At 42.8% G+C, this 21,840-nt stretch overlaps 1 protein-coding gene across 4 annotated transcripts in view; it reads left to right on the top strand.

Moving 5' to 3' along the window:
* Positions 1 to 21,840, top strand: part of rhot1b (ras homolog family member T1) — a 48,233-nt gene that overhangs the window by 24,887 nt on the left and 1,506 nt on the right. For 2 of the 4 annotated variants that reach the window (XM_079883223.1, XM_079883225.1), the window contains exons 13-19: positions 186 to 331; positions 497 to 597; positions 18,440 to 18,570; positions 19,030 to 19,113; positions 19,789 to 19,911; positions 20,143 to 20,345; positions 21,250 to 21,372. In XM_079883223.1, coding sequence (XP_079739349.1) covers positions 186 to 331; positions 497 to 597; positions 18,440 to 18,570; positions 19,030 to 19,113; positions 19,789 to 19,911; positions 20,143 to 20,345; positions 21,250 to 21,372 — 911 coding nt within the window. The remainder of the gene's footprint in view (positions 1 to 185; positions 332 to 496; positions 598 to 18,439; positions 18,571 to 19,029; positions 19,114 to 19,788; positions 19,912 to 20,142; positions 20,346 to 21,249; positions 21,373 to 21,840) is intronic. The other 2 variants (XM_079883224.1, XM_079883226.1) reach the window with 1 other exon arrangement.

Below are 21,840 nucleotides of genomic sequence, written 5' to 3'. Positions count from 1 at the left end.
ATTGACTGAAAAAAAAGTTAATCATAATATTATATTAACATATTTATTAAGATTATCCTATTTGATCCTTTTGAAATGTCTAGATAAAAATGTATGTCACAAATGTAGTGCTAGACTTAATTTGCCATTTTCTGGATCATCATTTGTATCTTGTTTTTACCGAAGCTTGTTTGTTTCTGTTTTAGGACAGAGACTGTGCTTTGTCCCCTGAAGAGCTTATGGATCTGTTCAGTGTTTTCCCCTACATCCCCTGGGGACTGGATGTGAACAGTACGGTCTGCACTAATGACCAGGGCTGGATCACATATCAAGGCTATCTCTCTCAGTGGACGTGTGTATCAACCATGCCATGTGTCTTTGTGTCCTTAATGTTGTGAATGTAATTATGTGTTTTTGAATAGTAGAATGAATCTATTGATCATTGAAATGCTACCCATTTGTTCATTTCTGTCTGGATGGTTCATCAGTTTGTCAATTATCAATGTCATTTTTGCAGGTTAACAACTTACCTGGATGTCCAGCGATGTCTAGAATATCTTGGCTACCTTGGTTACTCTATCATTGCTGAGCAGGAGTCTCAGGCATCTGCCATAACAGGTAAGTTAAAAGACATTTTTGCTACATACTGTATAACATATAATTATATACATATACAGTGGTGGCCAAAATTATTAGAACGGTAAGATTTTTTTAATGTTTTAAAAGTAGTCTCTTCTGCTCACCAAGGCTTAATTTATTTGATCCAAAATACAGCAAAAACAGTAATATTGTGAAATATTTGTACAATTTAAAATAACAGTTTTCTATTTGAATATATTTTAAAATGCAATTTTAAAATATATATTTTGGCCACCACTGTATAATTACTACTTCTTGGTATTTTTGAGCAAAAAGTCTGTATTTTCAAATATGCATTAATTGAGTAGGTTTTTAAAAGTGATTAGAAAATGACAGCATTTTCATCTTTGGGTGACCTGTTCATGAGTCACTGATCCCTCCTGTGGTTATTATGGTAATTGAAGATGCAGAAATCAAAAGTCAGTAGTCCACTCGGTCCGTGTACTTTTTGACGATTTAATTTCCTGTTTGGAGAAAACGAGAACTCATGTATGTTTTTTAGTTTAGTTTAAAAAATGAAAAATGTGATTTTGGCTCTTTTTTTTTATTTTTGGTTTACAAATTAGTTTATGGGTTCGATATTTCATTTGCACACGTGGGCGGCGCTGAAACTCCCCGTTCATTTGATTGGTCAAAACGCTCCACCTTCAAAATCATGTCGGTTGAAGAACACGGCATACCTTTAAATGTTATTAGTTCCCTTTCAGTCGCTCACGTTCGACGTAACGTCGACGTGACGACGTAATTGGGATCACTTCAGAGAGCCCTATCAACTTCGAGTATCTACAGAACAAGCCAATGAACGTTGGCGTGCGTGAACGCGTCACGCGCCCCCGCCCCGTCGCGCGGGTATAAACAGGAAGCGGGCGCACGCACACATTGTCTTTCACTTCGGAGCCGAGCTTTTGCTTTCACTTCCGAACTCTACAGGAAAAGACTGCCTTTGAAAACGAGAAGAGGACTCTCCTTGTGTTGGTGTGACGGCGCGATCAGCGGTGGCCGCGAGCATTGCAGCTCACAACTGCTGTTTTCACAGCATTATTGTTCTGTGTGTGTGTGTGTGTGTCGGTTCGGTGGGCGTTTCCCCGTGTGTTCATTCACACCGCGGCTACCCCTGGGTGCCTCAGCACTGAGAGAGTTATTTTTCTATTTTTTTGTTTTCACTAAAAGAGCAACACAAGCGTGACCCTGCGTCTTTTTCAAGATGTCATTCCGCTTGTGCGTTTCTGGATGCCGTCGTTCCCTGGCGCCAGCAGATGGCCACAGTAGTTGCCTCTCTTGTTTGGGCATTCAACACGCTGAGGCAGCTTTTGTGGATAGTTCATGTTCCCATTGCGGGAATATGACTATCGCAGCGCTTAGATCGAGACTCGCTTACCTCAAGGGAGGTGCAGTCCCCTCGCCTATGCCCCGATCTAGTGTCTATTCTGCCCCACAGAATAGACCTACTTCGGTGCATGACCAGGGTGATCTGAGGATTACCGTGAGGGCTTCCCCGTCGAGTCATCCTCCGCGGGCCCCTCACGCCTCACAAGCGCTGTCGCCATTGGGGCTCCTTAGTGAACGTCTTGGTCCTTCTCCGGAACGGCCAACCGTTTCCTTTGGGGCTCCAGCTGATGATCAGATGTCGATCGCAGCATCGGAGGGGGAGCTTCAGTCCTCTGGAGATGAAGACTTGGCTCCGTTGCCCCCCTCGGGGCGTGTAGCGTTATCCGAGACGGATCCAGAATGGACGGCTATGCTTTCCCGGGCCGCCGAGAAGGTTGGGCTTGCGTGGAACCCTCCACCACGTCCCGAACCTTCTCGGTTGGACGATTGGTTTCTCGGGGCGGGCCGTGCTGGTTCTCAGTGCGCCGCCCCGGTACCTTTCTTTCCGGAAGTGCATGAGGAGCTTTCTAGGACGTGGAAGGCACCGTATAGTGCCCGAAGCCGTTCTAGTGGCTCCTCCCCCCTCGCCACCCTCGACGGCGGGGCAGCTAAGGGGTATGTGGATATCCCCCCAGTGGAGCGGGCCGTCGCGATGCAGCTGTGTCCGGCGTCCGCTTCCTCTTGGCGGGGTAATCCACGCCTCCCGTCCAAGGCCTGTAAGTTTTCGTCCGGTCTAACGGCGAAGGCTTACAAGGCCTGTGGACAGGCTGCTTCCGCCCTCCATGCCATGGCGCTCTTGCAGGTCCACCAGGCCCAGGCGCTCATGGACATGAACGAGGGTGGTTCTGACCCAGAGCTCCTCTGGGAGCTCCGTGTGGCAACCGACCTCGCCCTCCGGGCGACGAAGGAAACCGCACGTTCAGTCGGTCAGGCGATGTCCACCTTGGTGGTCCAGGAGCGCCACCTCTGGCTCAACCTGGCGGATATGAGGGACACCGATAAATATCGGTTCCTGGATGCCCCTCTTTCCCAGGTTGGGTTGTTCGGCGACGCGGTCGAGAGCTTTGCCCAACAGTTCTCGGCCGCACAGAAGCAGACGGAGGCCATCCGACACATCCTGCCCCGGCGGACTGCTGCTGCTCCCACCCGTCCGCCGGCCGCAGACCCTCCGTCTACTCGTCGCCGAGGTCGGCCTTCTGCGGCGTCCTCCACTCCCGCTAAGCCCCAACAGCAGCAGCAACCATCCAGGCCTCAGCGTGGAGCCAGCCGTAGGAAGCCGACCCCGCCCGTCCAGGCTGCTGCCAAACCAGGAGGCAAGCGACGCTGCAAACGACCCTGAGACGGGCGGTCCGGAGGTGGATCAAGTTGCTCTTCAGGAGATGGCGAAGGCGCCACTCCTTCCCCCGGTGGAGGGCCGGGCGGAGAATCTTTTGTTTCCTTTTCTTTTTGTTCCGCCACTGACCCACGGGTACCCACATTTTCAAAAAAAGAGCAATTTCTGAAACCTCTGGGCCCCAAGAGGGCGCGCTTGGCAGTCGACGACGCCGCCATGCCTTGTCACTCCCGAGCCCCTCTTTCATCGCCAGCAGGCAGCAGTGGCTGTGTCCTGGACGCACTGACGCCTCCGCACACTCACTCTGCCCTTCGACGGAAGCAGGTATGTGCTGCACCACACACTCAGACCCCACTTCGGGCCGCTGTGCTGTCCAAGTCGGGTCCCTGCATTCCGCCGCGCTGCCCCACCCCGGATACGTCTGTGGTGCCCTTGGTCCCGCTTGCTCGGTCTCTGGGAGCCTGGTTAATGCTTCCCAGCCCGTCTCGCTGGCTCATCCGTACCATCAGACTCGGCTATGCGATTCAGTTCGCCCGGCGCCCCCCTGCTTTCAAGGGCATCCTGTTCACCCGTGTTCTGGCGGACAATGCCCCTGTGCTCAGGGCAGAGATCGCAGTCCTACTGGCGAAGGACGCGATCGAGCCGGTCCCTCCAGCCGATATGAAGACCGGCTTCTACAGCCCGCACTTCATTGTACCCAAGAAAGGTGGTGGGTTACGGCCAATCTTGGACCTGCGCGTTGTAACGAATACGACTCTGGGTAAATATGAATTAGCTCAAGAATATGGGGAATTTTGGGAATATTAATATTTATGACTCATGGTCATAATTCATAAGTCGCATGTACATTTATTTTATCAATTATCGAGATTACCTTGTTCTGTAACTGGTCTGACCAACCTTTAACTCGGCCAGCGAGTAGATGTAAGGTCAGTACAGTTAAGAAGGGGGTATTGACAAACTTCAAGAGAGTTTCATGTCCTGGCCACGGACATCAAACTTCCTGAGTTTATTAATTAAAACTACTCAAGTAGTCTATATATCGAGCTTTGTAGCTTATAGTTGGATCTTTTAAAGTTTCATTGACTTATAAGGTGGATTTCCAAACACAGAGGCAGTGAAAAGTATTTATGAATTTTAATAAATGCAAAACTAGAGATTATATGAGCTACGAATATAAACGTACGTAAAAATGCAAACAATAAACAAAACATATAACCAAACAATAACATAAGTGATCAGAATGAAATGAAAGAAAGAAAGAAAGAGAAGAGAAGAGGAAGAAGGGTAACTTAATTCACAGACCTAAGAGACATCAGGAAATCAACTTTTATCAACTCAATATACTTGCAGAATTCTTTGCTCTTTCAGTGCGATGCTGTAAAAGAGGCGCGTGTGTCCGGCTGGTTTGCGTCTGGCTTCGTCTTCTGGGTCGTTTCGCAAGACGATGTAAAGGCTTACTTGAATTTAAGTTACAGAGAAAGTTAGATCATTTCCCTTTTTGAGGGGAAAGGCACGGATGAGCTTAGTTGCAAAGGCAAGGCAGCTACTCGAACATGTGTTGGTCCGAGGAGAAGGCCCAAAGCCTTCCCAGAGGTTCCTGGAGAAGCGTTGCCGGGGAGGAGAGGAGGAGGTCAGAGCGATCGAAGAGAGAAGAGCGATCGAAGAGAGAAGAGAGAGGAAACTGAAGGTTTGGACTTTTATCAGTGTCCCATGTACCGCCCCCCCCCTTCTTCGTGGAGGACGAATCAGCTGTCGAGATCTTTTCTAGCGGGAAGATCCTTTGTTCGTTTGGAACGATCTCCTGGCTCGAGTTACAGGGACGATTGACTTAAACCTTCCAGTTCCAGAAATATGAAATGTGTAAACAATGTATATTACTGCATTCTGCTATTGGAATTTGGCTCTGTTATATTGAGAGAATTCCATAGACATCAGACACATCACATGAAGGTTGTAGAAATGCAAAGTTACAGGAGATATGCAGAATTATACACATTTAAAGTTTTGATTACCACATGACAAAATCGTAGACACCCCAATATGACATGGTCATAACAAAAGGCACCTCAGAAATATATCACCATTTTGGTAATGTCCTATGTGGGTAAGTCAATGGGAAATCTGTGTGTGTGTGTGTGGTGCGTTTGGGACGTGACTCGCTGGAATGTTAGTTTTCCTGGGTTGTAAAGTTTTATGGTCTGAGGTAGGGTTACCACAAGACACTATTGAGGAACTTCTTTCATGAACCTTCAGAATTAAAGATTTTACTCTAGCAAGTCACACCTCTATTATAAATTTGTAATGAATGGTAAAATGAAATTTTACTATGTGGAAGTCCATATATGGAAATGTGCTTCAGTTGCATCTCGTGGTGGGTTTCTGGTTGAAAGTCCACGAGTGTGTGTGTGTGTGTGGAATGTCACGAGGCTGTAAAGTCACAGGAAGTCCATGCTGAACTAGGGGGTTTTACAAGGGGTTCTTAAAAATAGGGTCCTCTTTATGGCTCAAATGTCCCTCTGGGGAAATTATTAACCAGATTGCAATTTTGACATGTCCAAGTAGACTTAGCGACGCCGTGGACAGACCCGTTGTCTAAAAAGACAACGAAGGACGTGTTTGGAGACAAGGAATTACTAATTGGAACAGCATGTGACCGCATGTCAGGCATTGTCGCTACAGCGTCCTGAACCGGTCCCTTCACAGGCTACCGTTCAAGATGCTGACGCAGAAACGCATTTTCAAATGCATCCGTCCCCAAGATTGGTTTGCAGCGATCGACCTGAAGGACGCGTACTTTCATGTCTCAATTCTCCCTCGACACAGACCGTTTCTTCGCTTTGCGTTCGAGGGACGGGCATATCAGTACAAGGTCTTACCCTTCGGGCTGGCCCTGTCGCCCCGCGTCTTCACGAAAGTCGCGGAGGCGGCCATTGCTCCCATGTGCGAGCGTGGTGTTCGCATTCTCAACTACCTCGACGACTGGCTTATTCTGGCCCAGTCGAGAGAGCAGTTGTGCGAACACAGGGACATGGTGCTCAGTCACCTCAGCCACCGGGTCAACTGGGAAAAGAGCAAACTCACCCCCGGGCAGAGGATCTCTTTTCTCGGTATGGAGTTGGACTCGATCAACATGACAGCGCACCTCACCGAGGCCCGTGTCCAGTCAGTGTTGAACTGCGTGAGCACGCTCAGACGCAGAACAGCGGCACCACTGAAACTCTTTCAGAGGCTCCTGGGGCATATGGCATCTGCAGCCGCGGTTACGCCACTCGGATTGCTTCATATGAGGCCGCTCCAACACTGGCTCCACGATCAAGTCCCGAGATGGGCGTGGCAGAGCGGCTCGTGCCGGGTCCAAGTGACTCCGCACTGTCGCCAAACTCTCAGCTTGTGGTCGGACCCTTCGTTCCTGCGGGCAGGTGTTCCCCTGGAACAAGTGTCCAGGCACTCTGTGGTCTCCACGGATGCCTCTGCCACCGGCTGGGGGGCCACGTACAACGGGCATGCAGCTTCAGGTCTGTGGACGGGGCCTCAACTGCATTGGCACATCAACTGCCTCGAGTTGTTACCAGTACGTCTTGCACTGAGCCGTTTCAAAACGCTGCTACTAGGCAAGCACGTACTGGTCCGTACGGACAGCACTGCGACCGTTGCGTACATCAACCGCCAAGGTGGTCTACGTTCCCGCCGCATGTCACAACTCGCCCGCCATCTCCTCCTCTGGAGTCAGAAGCATCTGAGGTCGCTTCGTGCCGTTTACATTCCGGGCCTGCTCAACCGTGCAGCCGACGAGCTCTCACGACAGCAGGTGCTACCGGGAGAATGGCGACTCCATCCCCAGGTGGTCCAGCTGATTTTCAGGCGCTTCGGGACCGCACAGGTAGATCTGTTTGCCGCCCCGGACACGTCTCACTGCCAGTTGTTCTATTCCCTGACCGATGGGACCCTCGGCACGGATGCTCTGGCACACAGCTGGCCCCGGGGCCTTCGCAAGTATGCGTTTCCCCCAGTGAGCCTTCTTGCACAGACCTTGTGCAAAGTCAAGGAGGACGAGGAGCAGGTCTTGTTAGTTGCGCCGTATTGGCCCAACCGGACCTGGTTCCCGGAACTAGTGCTCCTCGCGACAGCCCCTCCCTGGCCCATTCCTCTGAGAGAGGATCTGCTCTCTCAGAGACGGGGCACCCTATGGCACCCGCGTCCAGACCTCTGGAAACTCCATGTCTGGTCCCTGGACGGGACGCGGAGGTTCTAGGTGACCTACCCCCTGCGGTAGTTGACACCATCACTTCCGCTAGAGCCCCCTCTACGAGGCGCCTCTATGCGTTGAAGTGGAACCTGTTCGTTGACTGGTGCTCCTCTCACGAGGAGAACCCCCGATCTTGCTCGATCAGAGCCGTGCTTTCCTTCCTGCAAGAAGGGCTGGAGCGAAGGCTGTCTCCCTCCACCCTTAAAGTGTATGTTGCCGCTATTGCTGCACATCACGATGCTGTTGATGGTAAGTCTTTGGGAAAGCATGACCTGATCGTCAGGTTCCTGAGGGGAGCAAGGAGACTGAATCCTCCTCGCCCACTCTCTATACCCTCTTGGGATTTGTCTCTGGTCCTTTCGGCACTTCAGAGACCACCCTTTAAGCCTCTGCAATCAGCTGAGTTAAAAATCCTGTCCTGTAAGACAGTACTCCTGGTTGCATTGGCCTCTATCAAGAGGGTAGGGGACCTGCATGCATTTTCGGTCGACGAATCGTGCCTAGAATTCGGCCCGGATAACTCACGTCATCCTCAGACCCCGGCCCAGATACGTGCCCAAGGTTCCTACCACTCCCTTCCGGGACCAGGTAGTGAACCTGCAAGCGCTGCCTTCGGAGGAGGCAGACCCAGCCCTGGCTTTTCTCTGTCCCGTTCGCGCTCTGCGTCTGTACGGGGACAGAACGCAAAGCCTCAGGACCTCAGATCAGCTCTTCGTCTGTTACGGAGGCCAGCAGAAAGGGAAGGCTGTCTCCAAGCAGAGGATGGCCCACTGGATAGTGGATGCCATCGCCTTGGCTTACGAAGCCCAAGGCGTGCCCTGCCCGCCCGGGTTGAAAGCCCACTCCACTTGGAGTGTCGCTTCTTCCTGGGCGCTGGCACACGGCGCCTCGCTGACAGACATCTGTAGAGCTGCGGGCTGGGCGACACCTAACACGTTTGCTAGGTTTTATAGCTTACGTGTTGAGCCGGTTTCTTCCTGTGTGCTCGCTTCTACTAGCCGGTAACACCGAAGTTCCCGCTCTAGTGTCGGCTTGCTGCGCCACTCCCTTCCTAGGAAAGGATACGTGCGCTTTTTACTCCAGTCGAGTTCCCCATTGGCGAACCCTGTGAGTTCCTCCGCACCCCTTCGGCAGTCGGACGTTGCGGAGCGTCCGACGCCAGGCCTAGTGCTCGTATGCTTGTGTAACTTGTGCTAGGCTGGGTTCCATATGTGCGATCCCTGCGGCGATCCCATATGTGTATTCTTCCACGACCAGCTCCCTGCGGTGAGCCCGTGTCTTCCCTTGGCAGAGTCTGCTCTGCCGTCACTGTCCGGTGTGTCTCCCCCTTTGGGTGGAGCCACCCCAGTGACATTCCATATGTTGCACTGCCCCTTCGGCCAGTCCATATGTGTATTCTCCACATGTTACCTCCCTTCGGGCAGGATGTGGCTCCGCAGCGTTCTTTCCCCTGGAAAGGTACGCTTTTCCAGTGTTATTAAGAGTTCACTGTGTGGGGTATAATGGAACAGCAGTTGAACTCCCTCTACGCAGGTCTTCCGCCCCAGCAGTTGGGGGTCTGAGAGTCTTGCGTAGGGCGCTGGATGTGGCAGCAACCGTGGCGTTTTCCATGGGATCCCAATTACGTCGTCACGTCGACGTTACGTCGAACGTGAGCAACTGAAAGGGAACGTCTCGGTTACTAATGTAACCCTCGTTCCCTGAAGGAGGGAACGGGAGACGTAACGTCCCGTCGCCACCGTTGCTGACCATCGCTGCATGGCCGTCACAAATCTCGGCTCCTCAGCAAAAAACAATGTGTGCGTGCGCCCGCTTCCTGTTTATACCCGCGGGGCGGGGGCGCGTGACGCGTTCACGCACGCCAACGTTCATTGGCTTGTTCTGTAGATACTCGAAGTTGATAGGGCTCTCTGAAGTGATCCCAATTACGTCGTCACGTCAACGTTACGTCTCCCGTTCCCTCCTTCAGGGAACGAGGGTTACATTAGTAACTGAGACGTTTTATTATAAAACTAATACAATTTTATTACATACTGAATTTGTCGATGTTTCTCTGAGTTTTCTTTAATATGTTGGCTTGAGAAAGCCAGCATATATTTAAACATTATTATTATTTATTATTATTATTATTATGAGAAATTGACTCCACCTAGAACTTTAATGCTTCACCAAACTCAGCTCAGACCTTCAGACTGGCCTGACTCACTTCTTTTCTAACTGGTCAGACTTACTTTCCCAAAAAATCCATTGACTTGCGTTATCTGAGCAATGAAGGCCATAATACTTTATGCTGTCCACTAGAGGGGGCGACAGGATAATAAGTCTTTTCTATTCTCTTTCCCTGTTTGCAATAGTTTAAATGACAAATAAATGCATGAATTTCATTCATAAATAGGCCATATCTGTGTATCCACTCTCTAGTTTATTTTAAGATATTGTTATTCACACTGGTTTTTGCATTTAATGTTTGTCCATCTGAAACTTTTATTTGTCACGAGATCTATATTTTAAGATGTAGCCTACTAGAACAATATATGATTCAACAACACAAACTCTGTTTTTACTCGGCAAATTTGTTTTCCTTTCAAGTAGGCTATATAGCCTACAAGTTATCCTGCTTTTTGCCATGGCTTGCCGTACTGCCCAGAATAAACAATATTTTCTCCACACAAGATGTTTAAAAACCCTGCATGTGGTTTTTGTGAAGACGAGCACATATCTTACAAAGGTTCCAGTTCTGTTTAGGCTATTGTAGTTTGTAATGCTTGTTATGTTCCTAAATTTATATAGGCCTAACACATTTAATCTATCTATCTATCTATCTATCTGTCTGTCTGTCTGTCTGTCTGTCTGTCTGTCTGTCTGTCTGTCTGTCTGTCTGTCTGTCTGGCTGGTTGGCTGGTTGGCTGACTGAGCTTCCTTTGTGAAAAATAGCAGACCACCTTTTTTAAACTGTTATTTAAAACGGTGGTCTGCTATATTTCACAAAGGAAGCACATTTGTGCGGTCGTTGGCGTTATACGAGAAGGACATTCTGAATATGAGCCTACTGTAAAATTAGCTGTCTTAAAAATGCGGATTGATCATTGCAGAGTTATTCCAGACGCCTCCTGGTGCTATTCGAATTGGAATTGTGTAGTCACAGATTATGAACAGATGTTTTACACAACAAGGATATATATTCCCATTGGGTTTTCATGTTTTAAGGGAACTTTAGACATAATGATTTTTATACTGTACAAACTGTGTCATCCCCTAACTCTAATGTAGCAGTTATGGGTAGGTCATCTACGGACATCTAATGTTACGGACATATTATCATGGTACAGTTCAGCCTATTATTGATTTTTATTCCCACTTTCCTTTTATCCAAAGGGACAAAGCTATTTGCACTGTATTTATCAATGGGAAATACATCATGCTAAAATAATCTGTCATATACTGTGGCTCACATTAATGGGGTTGCTTGCAAGTCGCAACAGCACGAATTACGTGACCAGCAACCACCCACTTGTGCAAATGAAATATCGAACCCATATTAAAGTCCACGTGAACCGGAAGTTGAAAACGACTTTTCTCCAGTGTTGTAACGTATTTCCCAGTGAAACTGAATATTGAACAGAGGGCAGGGTTTTACTCTAGCTATGGAAGTAAAATAATGTCAAATGTTTTTGAAACAAAAAAGCCTGTTGAATTGCACTACTTGAAAAAAATAGGCATTGCATTAACCATGCTTGCATTTTAATGCATTGTATTTTTAGGGCATACATTTTTATGGGATGAAATTCAACAGTTTAATATTTAGGCTGTGAATATTTCAATTAAAAACATTTCAAACACATTTACATTATTAAAAATTCAATAATCCATATTCACCTTTCATATTTCACTTCCAAAATATTCAAACTGTTTAAAATATATTTACCTATAATATTCAACAGGCATTTTTCGGTCCATTTTATTTCGCTTTGCAAATTCGCTTCCACAAATTCAGTGGGTCAAATTCGACAGTAAATTCAACGGAACTGCAGGAAAAGCAGTAGATTACCGAGCATACTCTCCATCTGCTGTTAGTCGACCTCACCAGCAGGTGGTGCAAAAGCGCGTGTTGTTGACGAAGACCAGCAACAGTTTAGAACAAGCCATTCATTCATAAAACTCATTTAACACCAATGCAAGTGTATTTGTGATTATTATGACGGCGGTTTTATGTTAAATTCATTTATGTGTCTTCATGGTTACTTTCCCTGTGTAGCCTACATGCATCTTTCTCTACCACGAACAAGATTATAATGTTATTCCCCGATGCGGATATACAGATGTTACATTTTTGAGGTTGACATATATTTCTCTTGGTTGTTTAGTTGCCTTAACTTTATATTGTGGCGATGTGCTGCATGCAGGCTATTAGGGTTTCCCTCAATACTTCAGGATTCCCCTGCTGGACATATAAAACGCTTAACGTAGCTTATGGACTAATTACAGTGATATAAAACACCAAACTCGCAGGCAAGCAAGATGGACTCAGAATAACGCACAAAGCTTAATGCTGAGCGTTTCCCAGTGATAGACTGGCATAAAGTTGGCTTGACGTTGGACATTCGCACATACGGGACCGTCTCTAAAGTGTATACGACTTTGGTATACACGTTTCTAACTTCAATAGCATTTGAATAGACTTAAAGTCATAAAACCAACTGTAAAGTGTTCATGTAGTGTCAGGCATACTGCGCACCCTTTGGATTTTTTATATTTATTCAAATAAATTTAAGTTTGCTATTGAAGTTAGAAACGTGTTTGCCAATGTTGTATGCAACTTTGGAGACGGTCCCTAAATGTGCTAATGTCAAGCCAATTTTACATTAGGCTACATTTAGTCATTTATTTAGCAGACGCTTTTATCCAAAGCGATTTACAGTTAAACTAACAATAGGAGGACAACAATATGCAAGTGCTATGACTCTTCCCAGTTTAAGCTAATGCAATACACGTACTATACATATATATATAGAGAGAGAGAGAGAGAGAGAGAGAGAGAGAGAGAGAGGGGAGAAAAGAAAGTGTTAGTATTAATTGATCAAGTGTTGATTTTGTGCCAGTAGGCCTATATCACGAAACGCTCTGCGTGAAACTTTGCACATTAAGTTCATATTCTGATCTGCTTGCTTGTAGCCTATATAGTAGCCTACATCCCCAATAAGGTGCAAGTTTGGTCTTTCATATCACTGTATTAGTCCATAAAGCTATGTTAAGCGTTTTGTCCCGACGGAAGGTGAATCCTTGAGTATGATGAGGTATTGAGGGAAACCGATTATAATCCTGTTCATGGTAGAGAAAGCGGATGACATGGCTACACAGGGAAAGTAACAATGAAGTTATTGAATGAAACATAAACACAGCTTTTGTGTCTTTATCATCTTTTCCGCATATATATACTGACACAGGTAATCATTTTCATTCTATGAATGAATGGCTTGTTCTAAACTGTTGCTGGTCTTCGTCAACAACACGCGCTTGCATCACCTGCTGGTGGGGTCGACTAACAGCAGATGGAGAGTATGCTCGGTAATCTACTGCTTTTCCTGCAGTTCCAATGAATTTACTGTCGAATTTGAACCACTGAATTTGTGGAAGCAAATTTGCAAAGCGATATAAAATGGACCGAAAATGCCTGTTGAATATTATTAGGTTGTATTTTTAAACAGTTTGAATATTTTGGAAGTGAAATATGAAAGGTGAATATGGATTATTTAATTTTTAATAATGAAAATGTGTTTGAAATGTTTTTTAATTGAAATATTCACAGCTTAAATATTCAACCATGTTGAATTTCAGCCCATAAAAATGCAAGCCCTAAAAATACAATTGTTCGGTTCTTTAGGAATCTCCCCACCGAACGGGGCGTCAGGAGAGGACACGTTGTTATGACTCTTTGTGGTTTTTTTATTTACTGTGATTCATTTTCCATACACAGTTGATTAGTCCACAAATAACAGGTTATAAACCTGTAGAAATAGAAAGGCTATGGTGTAAACAACAATATTAATAGCCACATACATAATATACCATAAATACTGAAAAATACAAATATAAAAATATAAATTTCAATATAGTCAGTATTTAATATTATAAATATTATAATATACTTAGTTTTTAAACTAAATGACTAAACAAAGAACATGCATCTAATCACAGAAATGCAACAATTTCACACACACCAAATATACATCAATGTCAATGTTGCACATTAAACCAATACCCCAAAACCACAAAAGTGTTCTCAGTATGTTGGCCTAAAGTGAAAAACAGTGAGTGTAGTTTTAAATAGCAATGCTGAGCATAGCAATCCATTACATTACATTACATCCAGTGTAAAGCGATTAACTACATTACCCATCAAGCACCGCAAACAGGAAGTAACTCGTGTGATCGTGAAACGCTCCAATTTCAAACATTCGCTGGAATATACACAGATACTATCGAGCCGACAATGATAAACATCAGACCGCAAAACAAGGTTTTATCAGCGTGACCAAAGTAACAGTTATCAAGCATTACAATCGCGCACAGACAATCGGCAGCACAGCGGTAGCGCAAGTTTGCACATATACTGTTTACAGACAAACCGCAGCTCAGTGGATAGAAACAGCAGCTTACCGTTGGCGCATCTCTCCTGACGAAACAACATAAACTAGTACTCGCTCCCGCTTATAGCTCGTGCTCATTCATACTGGATTCTAACACACCGTTTTTACTGGTCTACGTTTCAACTCTTGACTGGCCCGTGCTTTAATCAGGTAAGTGAACCTCCCACTTATTAACCTGCGTTACATTGCTGTTGAACACCCGTGACGTGAACGCGACAACAATGCATTAAAATGCAAGCATGGTTAATGCAATGCCTATTTTTTTCAAGTAGTGCAATTCAACAGGCTTTTTGTTTCAAAAACATTTGACATTATTTTACTTCCATACTAGCGCTCCTCCTCTCCATCTCTGCTCATAGCAGACTAATATGGGGGGTATTATTGTTGCAATTTTCCAAATAAATAGATTAATATTCACAAATAAATGTAAAGAGTTTCACAAAAAAATATTAAATACACAAATAAATAAAATGAGATTTGCAAATAAATAAAATATTTACAAATGTTTTAGTATTTTACAAACACAACTCTGCCTGGCATTTATTTGTGAACCGCTTTCTGTGCATTTGTAAATCGCTGCACACATTTGTGAATCGGTTCCTGTGCATTTGTGAATCTCCTCACGCATTTGTGAATCGGTTCCTGTGCATTTGTGAATCTCCTCACGCATGTGGATTTTGAAACACTTCTAGCGTGGACGTGCAGACAGATCCACAAATAAGTGGACTCCACCCACCGCCTACTCAAGCCAATCAGATAACGGCCACATCGAGCTGGCCAATCGTAGCACGTTCTCGCTTCAACCATTCACGTTTGGCTTTACACTCGGGGCGGGAAATGATTCTTGCATCCTTGAAAGGAGCAGTAGTAGCGCTGAACTGTTTGTGTGGTAAAAACACTCTGTTTACAAACGATTGTTGGAGTTTAAGGCCTCTTTATATTTCCATCAGGATACATTAAGGGAATTATGATAATCAGAGATCCCGAACATCATGAACAGTCTCTACACCGGCAAGAGGCGCGACACAGCGCGCCAAAAGCAAATAGGCACTATCTATTCACTGCTGCCGTAGCAGTTTCAAATAATGTAAAACTAGCATGTTTGAAACGTTAACACATATTCCCTATGTGACGTCTGCTTAGCTGCAGACATGTCTGCATAATCGTACTCTTAACGGCTCTGATCGTAGCCTACTTATTGACTAGTGCTGGTTACTTGAAAAATCATATTTCGTGATAGTGTCCTGGACGCGGGGCATTCAATGATAGTAAACGGATGCCCGCACTTATTCTAGATAGATTAGATTAGAAGATAGATTCTTCTAGATAGATAGCCTCGCACGGGGTAGACACGATTGCAAGAAATTACAGGACATACGATTTTGCCTTTTAAAGCACAATCGCGGTGACAAATAGCAAATATGAGGCCAAATGACCACCCAATATGGAACGGTACGAGCCTCAGCATCAGCGTGTGCTGCAAATAAAAATCTTGCAATGCAAATTAAAAACTCGTGTAGTGGGTTGAACCCAGTTATTCATTAGTCAGCTACTTGATGCTTTTCTGTTCTATCTTGAATAACGTGACGCGTCCATAATGCGTTGTTCCCATAATAACAGAGATGTAAAGGGCTGTTTCTCTGGCTTTTTTCAAGGCTCATAAAAATTGTGGTTTGGCTTGACAAGCAGTCTAATGTAATTCTAACAAAATCCAAATTTTAAACATATTTTATGGGCCTTTACGCGTACACTTCCTATTTGAAATGCAGATGAATGAGCACAGATCAAGATCGCCCAGTGTAAAGCCAAACGTGATTGGTTGAAGCGAGAACGTGCTACGATTGGCCAGCTCGATGTGGCCGTTATCTGATTGGCTTGAGTAGGCGGTGGGTGGAGTCCACTTATTTGTGGATCTGTCTGCACGTCAACGCTAGAAGTGTTTCAAAATCCACAAATACGTGTGGAGATTCACAAATGCACAGGAACCGATTCACAAATGTGTGCAGCGATTTACAAATGCACAGAAAGCGGTTCACAAATAAATGCCAGGCAGAGTTGTGTTTGTAAAATAATAAAACATTTGTAAATATTTTATTTATTTGCAAATCTCATTTTATTTATTTGTGTATTTAATATTTTTTTGTGAAACTCTTTACATTTATTTGTGGATCTTAATCTATTTATGTGTGAATTGGATACATTTTTGTGAATCTCTTTACATTTATTTGTGAATATTAATCTATTTATTTGGAAAATTGCAACAATAATACCTCCATAGACTAACGGTTTGAGGGGAGTGGTTAAGCGTTTCCCAACCCAAGCCGTCAAACCTACATCATCAGAGAAGGGACGCCATTCCAGACCGGAAGTAACTTTTCAGTCTTTGATTAAAGATTATGACGGCAAACAATTTTTTCTGTGTATTTACTTGCACGGATTAATTTTTCACCATAAGACTAGTAATATGCGCTAACAAAGTAAATAGGGTCAATTTTGATTTCTGTTGGACTTTAAACCGATTTGTAAACCACAAACGAAAAATTAAAAATCGAGCCAAAGTCTAATTTTTCGATTGCTCAAAACAAGCTGGTTATTCCATTACAAATAGGAAATGAAATGATCAAAAAGTACACGGACCCCACTCAAGTCAAATCACCTTTATTTATATAGCGCTTTATACAATACAGCTGTTTCAAAGCAGCGTCACAATAATATAGAGAAAAATAACAGAATCAGTGTTGCAAACTTCATAAATTATGAGACAAATCCTTGATCTGTGATGTAGCCTGGAATTAAACCACACTCTGTTGATATCACTATTTTCTGCCAAACTGCTTTATAGATGAAATTAACTAATTTACAGTTTTTCTCAATCACTTTGGCACAATTCTCAAATGAGACTTTTTTTTCTCAAAACAATAGGTTCAGATCTCTGAACAATTAGTTTCTTGTTCACATCAGATTTGAATTTCTTATTGATTTAAGCAAATTGCATGTGCTTTGGCACATGTGTGCAAAAGAGTAAGTGCAATTGTCTACAATTTGCACAATGCACATGGCTTGTTGATCAAAACTGATAAGTTGATTCTACACAACTTCTAAACGTTATTTCAACGTGTGAGCCATCACATGCAAAATGATCCATTCATTTATCAAAATCAGTCAGACATGTTATATTCCATATATATTGAAGACATGGAATGTTTAACCAACCAATTAAGTTTGTATTTTACAGTACATTTTTTTTCTTCTAGAAATGTGTTACATGTAAACTAAAAGTTATTGTCATGGAAGAGCAATAGGAAGATATGTAACTAAAAAGATATGTACTGTATGTTAGAGAAAGAGATAATAGAGTGTGTAAAAATGAACAAGCAACTGAGAATTTTCAGTTGACGTAACACATTGCTGCAAAAATAAATGTACTATAAAAATACAAATGTTCATTTTCTTTTTGTGTACTGCAGTGTTCAGACATTCTTGTACAGTATAGAAAGCAGTTAGTCAGCAAAAAAGCTGGAAAAAAACATGAAATTTGTATGTAAAAAATACTTCCATGGTGAAAAAGCATCTATATATTTTGACCAGTATGGCTCACACGATGACAAAAACACTTTTTATTTTGGTGCCCTTGGCCAATTTACTAACACAATAACTTGGTTTTGAAGCATGAATGAAATGTTTTAGGTGAGTGTAAATGTTTTGCAGACATGCAATTGAGTTCTAATGTTCCAGCAAACAATTGTTGTGACAATTGAGCTTACAGTTTAGGAAATATTAAGACTGTTTTGAAAAATGTGCCAAAGCTATTGAGAAAAACTGTAATAATTAATGATCTTTACAAGGGAACTGAATCAACATTGAACTGACTTCAGCCGAACATCAGCCGAAATGCATCATTTTCCCGTTATCACTGTAAAGCTGCTTTAAAACAATCTGTATTGTATAAAGCGCTAAATAAATAAAGGTGACCTGACTTTATTTCCATAGTGCTTTGTACAATACAGATTGTTTTAAAGCAGCTTTACATTGATAAACAGGAAAATAATGATCATTGATGCAAACAGATTTCAATTCTGCTATAAAAAAGTTCTAAAAAAAAAGTCTTGATTCAGTTCAGTTCAATGACTGTAAAATTCATCATGACATTATGTATTTTATTTTAAAATTCATAAAAGATTAGTATGACAGCTGTGGTGTTGACAATGTTTTTGCTCATGCTAGTGACCCGTGATAAGAATCTTGACCTTCAGAAGAAACAGACGCAACGGAATGTATTTCGCTGTCATGTGTTTGGACTAACTGGAAGTGGCAAAACTGGTTTCCTGCAGGGCTTCCTCGGCAGAAACCTTGTGGTCAGTTACAAGAAAAACACTTAAATGTTTTTAAAAAAACATTTTTTTAATTGAAAATCTATATAGACAGCTTACCTTCAAATAAGTATCCTGTCTGGATTTTTTATTTATTTTTGCTAATGATATTGTGGAATTAAATTAGCAGTTTGGGTAACACTTTACAACAAAGTTAAGTTTGTTAAAAATGTGCTACATCTAATGCATTAGGGATTATGTTGTTTGTTCATAGTACGAACATGAAGTAATTTGTTCATAGCTCAGCTGTTGCACAGTTAGATTTCATCAGAGCTACTCTGTCTAGAAATGAGAGGAACAACAGCAACATGATTTTGAAATATTTTGCATGCTTATCTGTGGTAGGGTATTATTTGCAATTTATTCATTAAAAAATGTGACATTGTGTAGTTTCAGAAGTGACATTGTCATGATTGCTGTTTATTTACTGTCTGTTCCTCACAGCATCAGAGGACAATAAGAGAAGAGCATAAATCATATTATGCAATCAGCACTGCACATGTGTACGGACAGGAGAAGTACTTGTTGGTAAATAGTTTTTTCTTACAGAATCTTACACATTAGAGTTTTTTTTTTTTTTTTTTCAGTTTGTGGAACTAGTTTCTGAACACTCTTTTCAAAAAGTATAGAGAGTGGTGCAGGGATGAGTTAAAAACCCGAAAGACTAATTTGCTACTGGTTCCATCGAGATTTTCCTATGGGGTTTAAAATGGGGTTTTCCAATTTGTGAGTAAAATAAGGTCTGTGATAAACATAACTTGACGATTCTTGAATGTTTTGCTCTACCATGTAAACTGCACACACTCACACCCCAAACGCTCTTATCTAGATACTTCAAAATTCACATATTCGCTATGGGTGTGTGTGTAATTTATGCTGTAGAGCAAAATGTCCAAGTATCATCAAGTTATATTTACCACAGACCTTCTTTTTCTCATAAATTGAAAAACCCCAGTATAAAACCCCACATGAAAATCTTGAGGAAACCACAGGCGAATAAGGTTTTCTGGGTTTTGACAGAGGACTAATTCTGTCTATTGCAGTTCCTCAAACCATTTGAACTTACATGCATTTAATCCATTTAAAGAGTTTAGAGAATTGACCACCATTTATCATTATTTGTACTATTTATCAGTTTTTCGAAAAGTAAACTGAATCTTTGTTCAGTAAACTTTGTTCTAAGTTCCTATGTTTTTCCTTCAGCTCCACAAAGTCTTTCCAGATTTTGATTTCCTGTCTGAGACAGAACTTTCATGTGATGTTGTGTGTCTGATCTATGATGTCAGCAACCCCTGCTCTTTTGAGTACTGCTCACGAATCTTCAAGGTTTGCTATACTGACACAGTGTTGTTCACAGTATTGTTGTTTTACACTTTGATGTTAATTTTTTTGGTATCTAAAGAAAAAAGCATAGCCAATACTATGCTGTCTGTTTAATAGAGAGAGCAATAAGTTCACATTTGTGGTAATGTTCCTTTATGACTAATTTAAACATCCTATATTCGGCATGTATTCTGATATAAGTGTTCTAAATGCACGTTTTACCTCATTTCCCAGCAACACTTCATGGACAGTAAGACTCCATGTATGCTGATTGCCGCAAAGTCAGACCTGCCAGAAACAAAGCAGCAATACTGCATGACTCCACTGGAATTCTGCCGCAAGCACAAGATGCCTCCGCCTCAGTCCTATACCTGTAACACAGCTGCGGCTCCCAGCAAAGACATCTTCATCAAACTCACCACCATGGCCGTGTACCCGTAAGTGTGTTTACATTGTCCACAATTATAATATTTATAGGGTATTTTAACACATTTGAAGCACAGTAGAGTTTGCCTCTGCTTGTTAATTCCTTTTAGTGTGTTTTAAGACAAATGACTTATTACTATAAATTACTATTTTTTAATTCTCTCCGTTATCTCTGTTAACTCTTTCCCTGCCATTGATGGACATTTCTATCATTTATGAGACAACGCTTCCCTGCCATTGACGGAGTTTTCCGGCTTTCCGTGTTTTTACTGTTATATGGTGAGGGCCGCTATTAGACATCTTCTGAAAGAGTACTGAATCTCCCAATCAAAAGACGTGAAAAAGAAGCAGAAACAAGCAATATCATATGTAAGAGAAAAAAAGAGTGCATTAAAAGCTGTAAATAAAGTGTGTTTTTTGTTTAAAAGCAGATAGTCTGTTCTTTCTTTTGAAATATTGCATGATAAGATATTCATACAACAAGATATTTTGGGGGCCATTAAACTTTTGTGAAAATTATCAAAAATGCTGGCGCTGACTGGCAACTTTTTTCAAAAATGCTGGCAGGGAAAGAGTTAATTTACTGCTCTTGTTTATCTCTCAGGGTATTTTTTCCAAATGCAGATAACAATAAAAATAGTACATGGTCAGGTGGTTTACTCAGAAGCGAGTCAGTTTGTGAAGTCCCCAGCATGTGATATAATTTTTTCCTTTGTTTTGTAAGACAACAAAAGAGAAAACAACAGAGAATGTTACACTTGTTAGTAGTTTAAAAAAACTTGAGGAACACTTAAATTGACAATGTGCTTTTAATCGTTTCACTTTTTCCCTTTATCTGTTAACTCAGTAGTATATCTTGTTTCTTAGAAATGCCTCATTTCTGTTATGTGCTTGTATCTTTCTGTGTGTTGGCAGCCATGCGCGTCTGCGCTGCATGTGTACCTGTAACAGGTGCACTTTCTGTCTGTGTCAGAACTTCCTCAACTCTGAGCTTGTGCAGACGGTTCGGACCAAACTCTACACTGTCGTCTTTAGCAGGTTCTCAGGATGCTTTTATCTTGCTTCATTGCTTTTCCTCTTTGTTTTTTACTTATCTCTTCTGCATTTATCTTTATTCATTTACTTTTTTTCTCCATTACTCTCATGCTGATTCACATTAATTTTCTTTCATTCAGCTTTTTGTTTTGGCCTGGCATAATGTGCTAATAAACATTTGAATATACTATATAGTCATAATACTATATAGATTATAAGAAAATGCATTGTGGAGAGGCCCTCTAGGCAACAGAGCTGCTGCAGTTATGATCTTCTGTGGACTGTCACCTCTTTTCGGAGTTGGGCTGTAGATTTTTGGATAGGTTACCTAGCATTTTTGGATACTTTTTCAATTCAGTCCTGCTTATTTGTGTAGCAGTTTTCAGAAAGTATTGTTCCAAAGGAGATTTACAAAGAATAGTGTCTCACAAATTCCCCCAATGAACAAGCAAAATGACAAGGAAAAAACTC

This window comes from Squalius cephalus (genome assembly GCF_949319135.1).
Source record: "Squalius cephalus genome assembly, chromosome: 10".
Taxonomy (NCBI): domain Eukaryota; kingdom Metazoa; phylum Chordata; class Actinopteri; order Cypriniformes; family Leuciscidae; genus Squalius; species Squalius cephalus.
The sequence above is the reverse complement of the archived record's forward strand: the minus strand, read 5'-3'. Positions and strand labels throughout refer to the sequence as shown.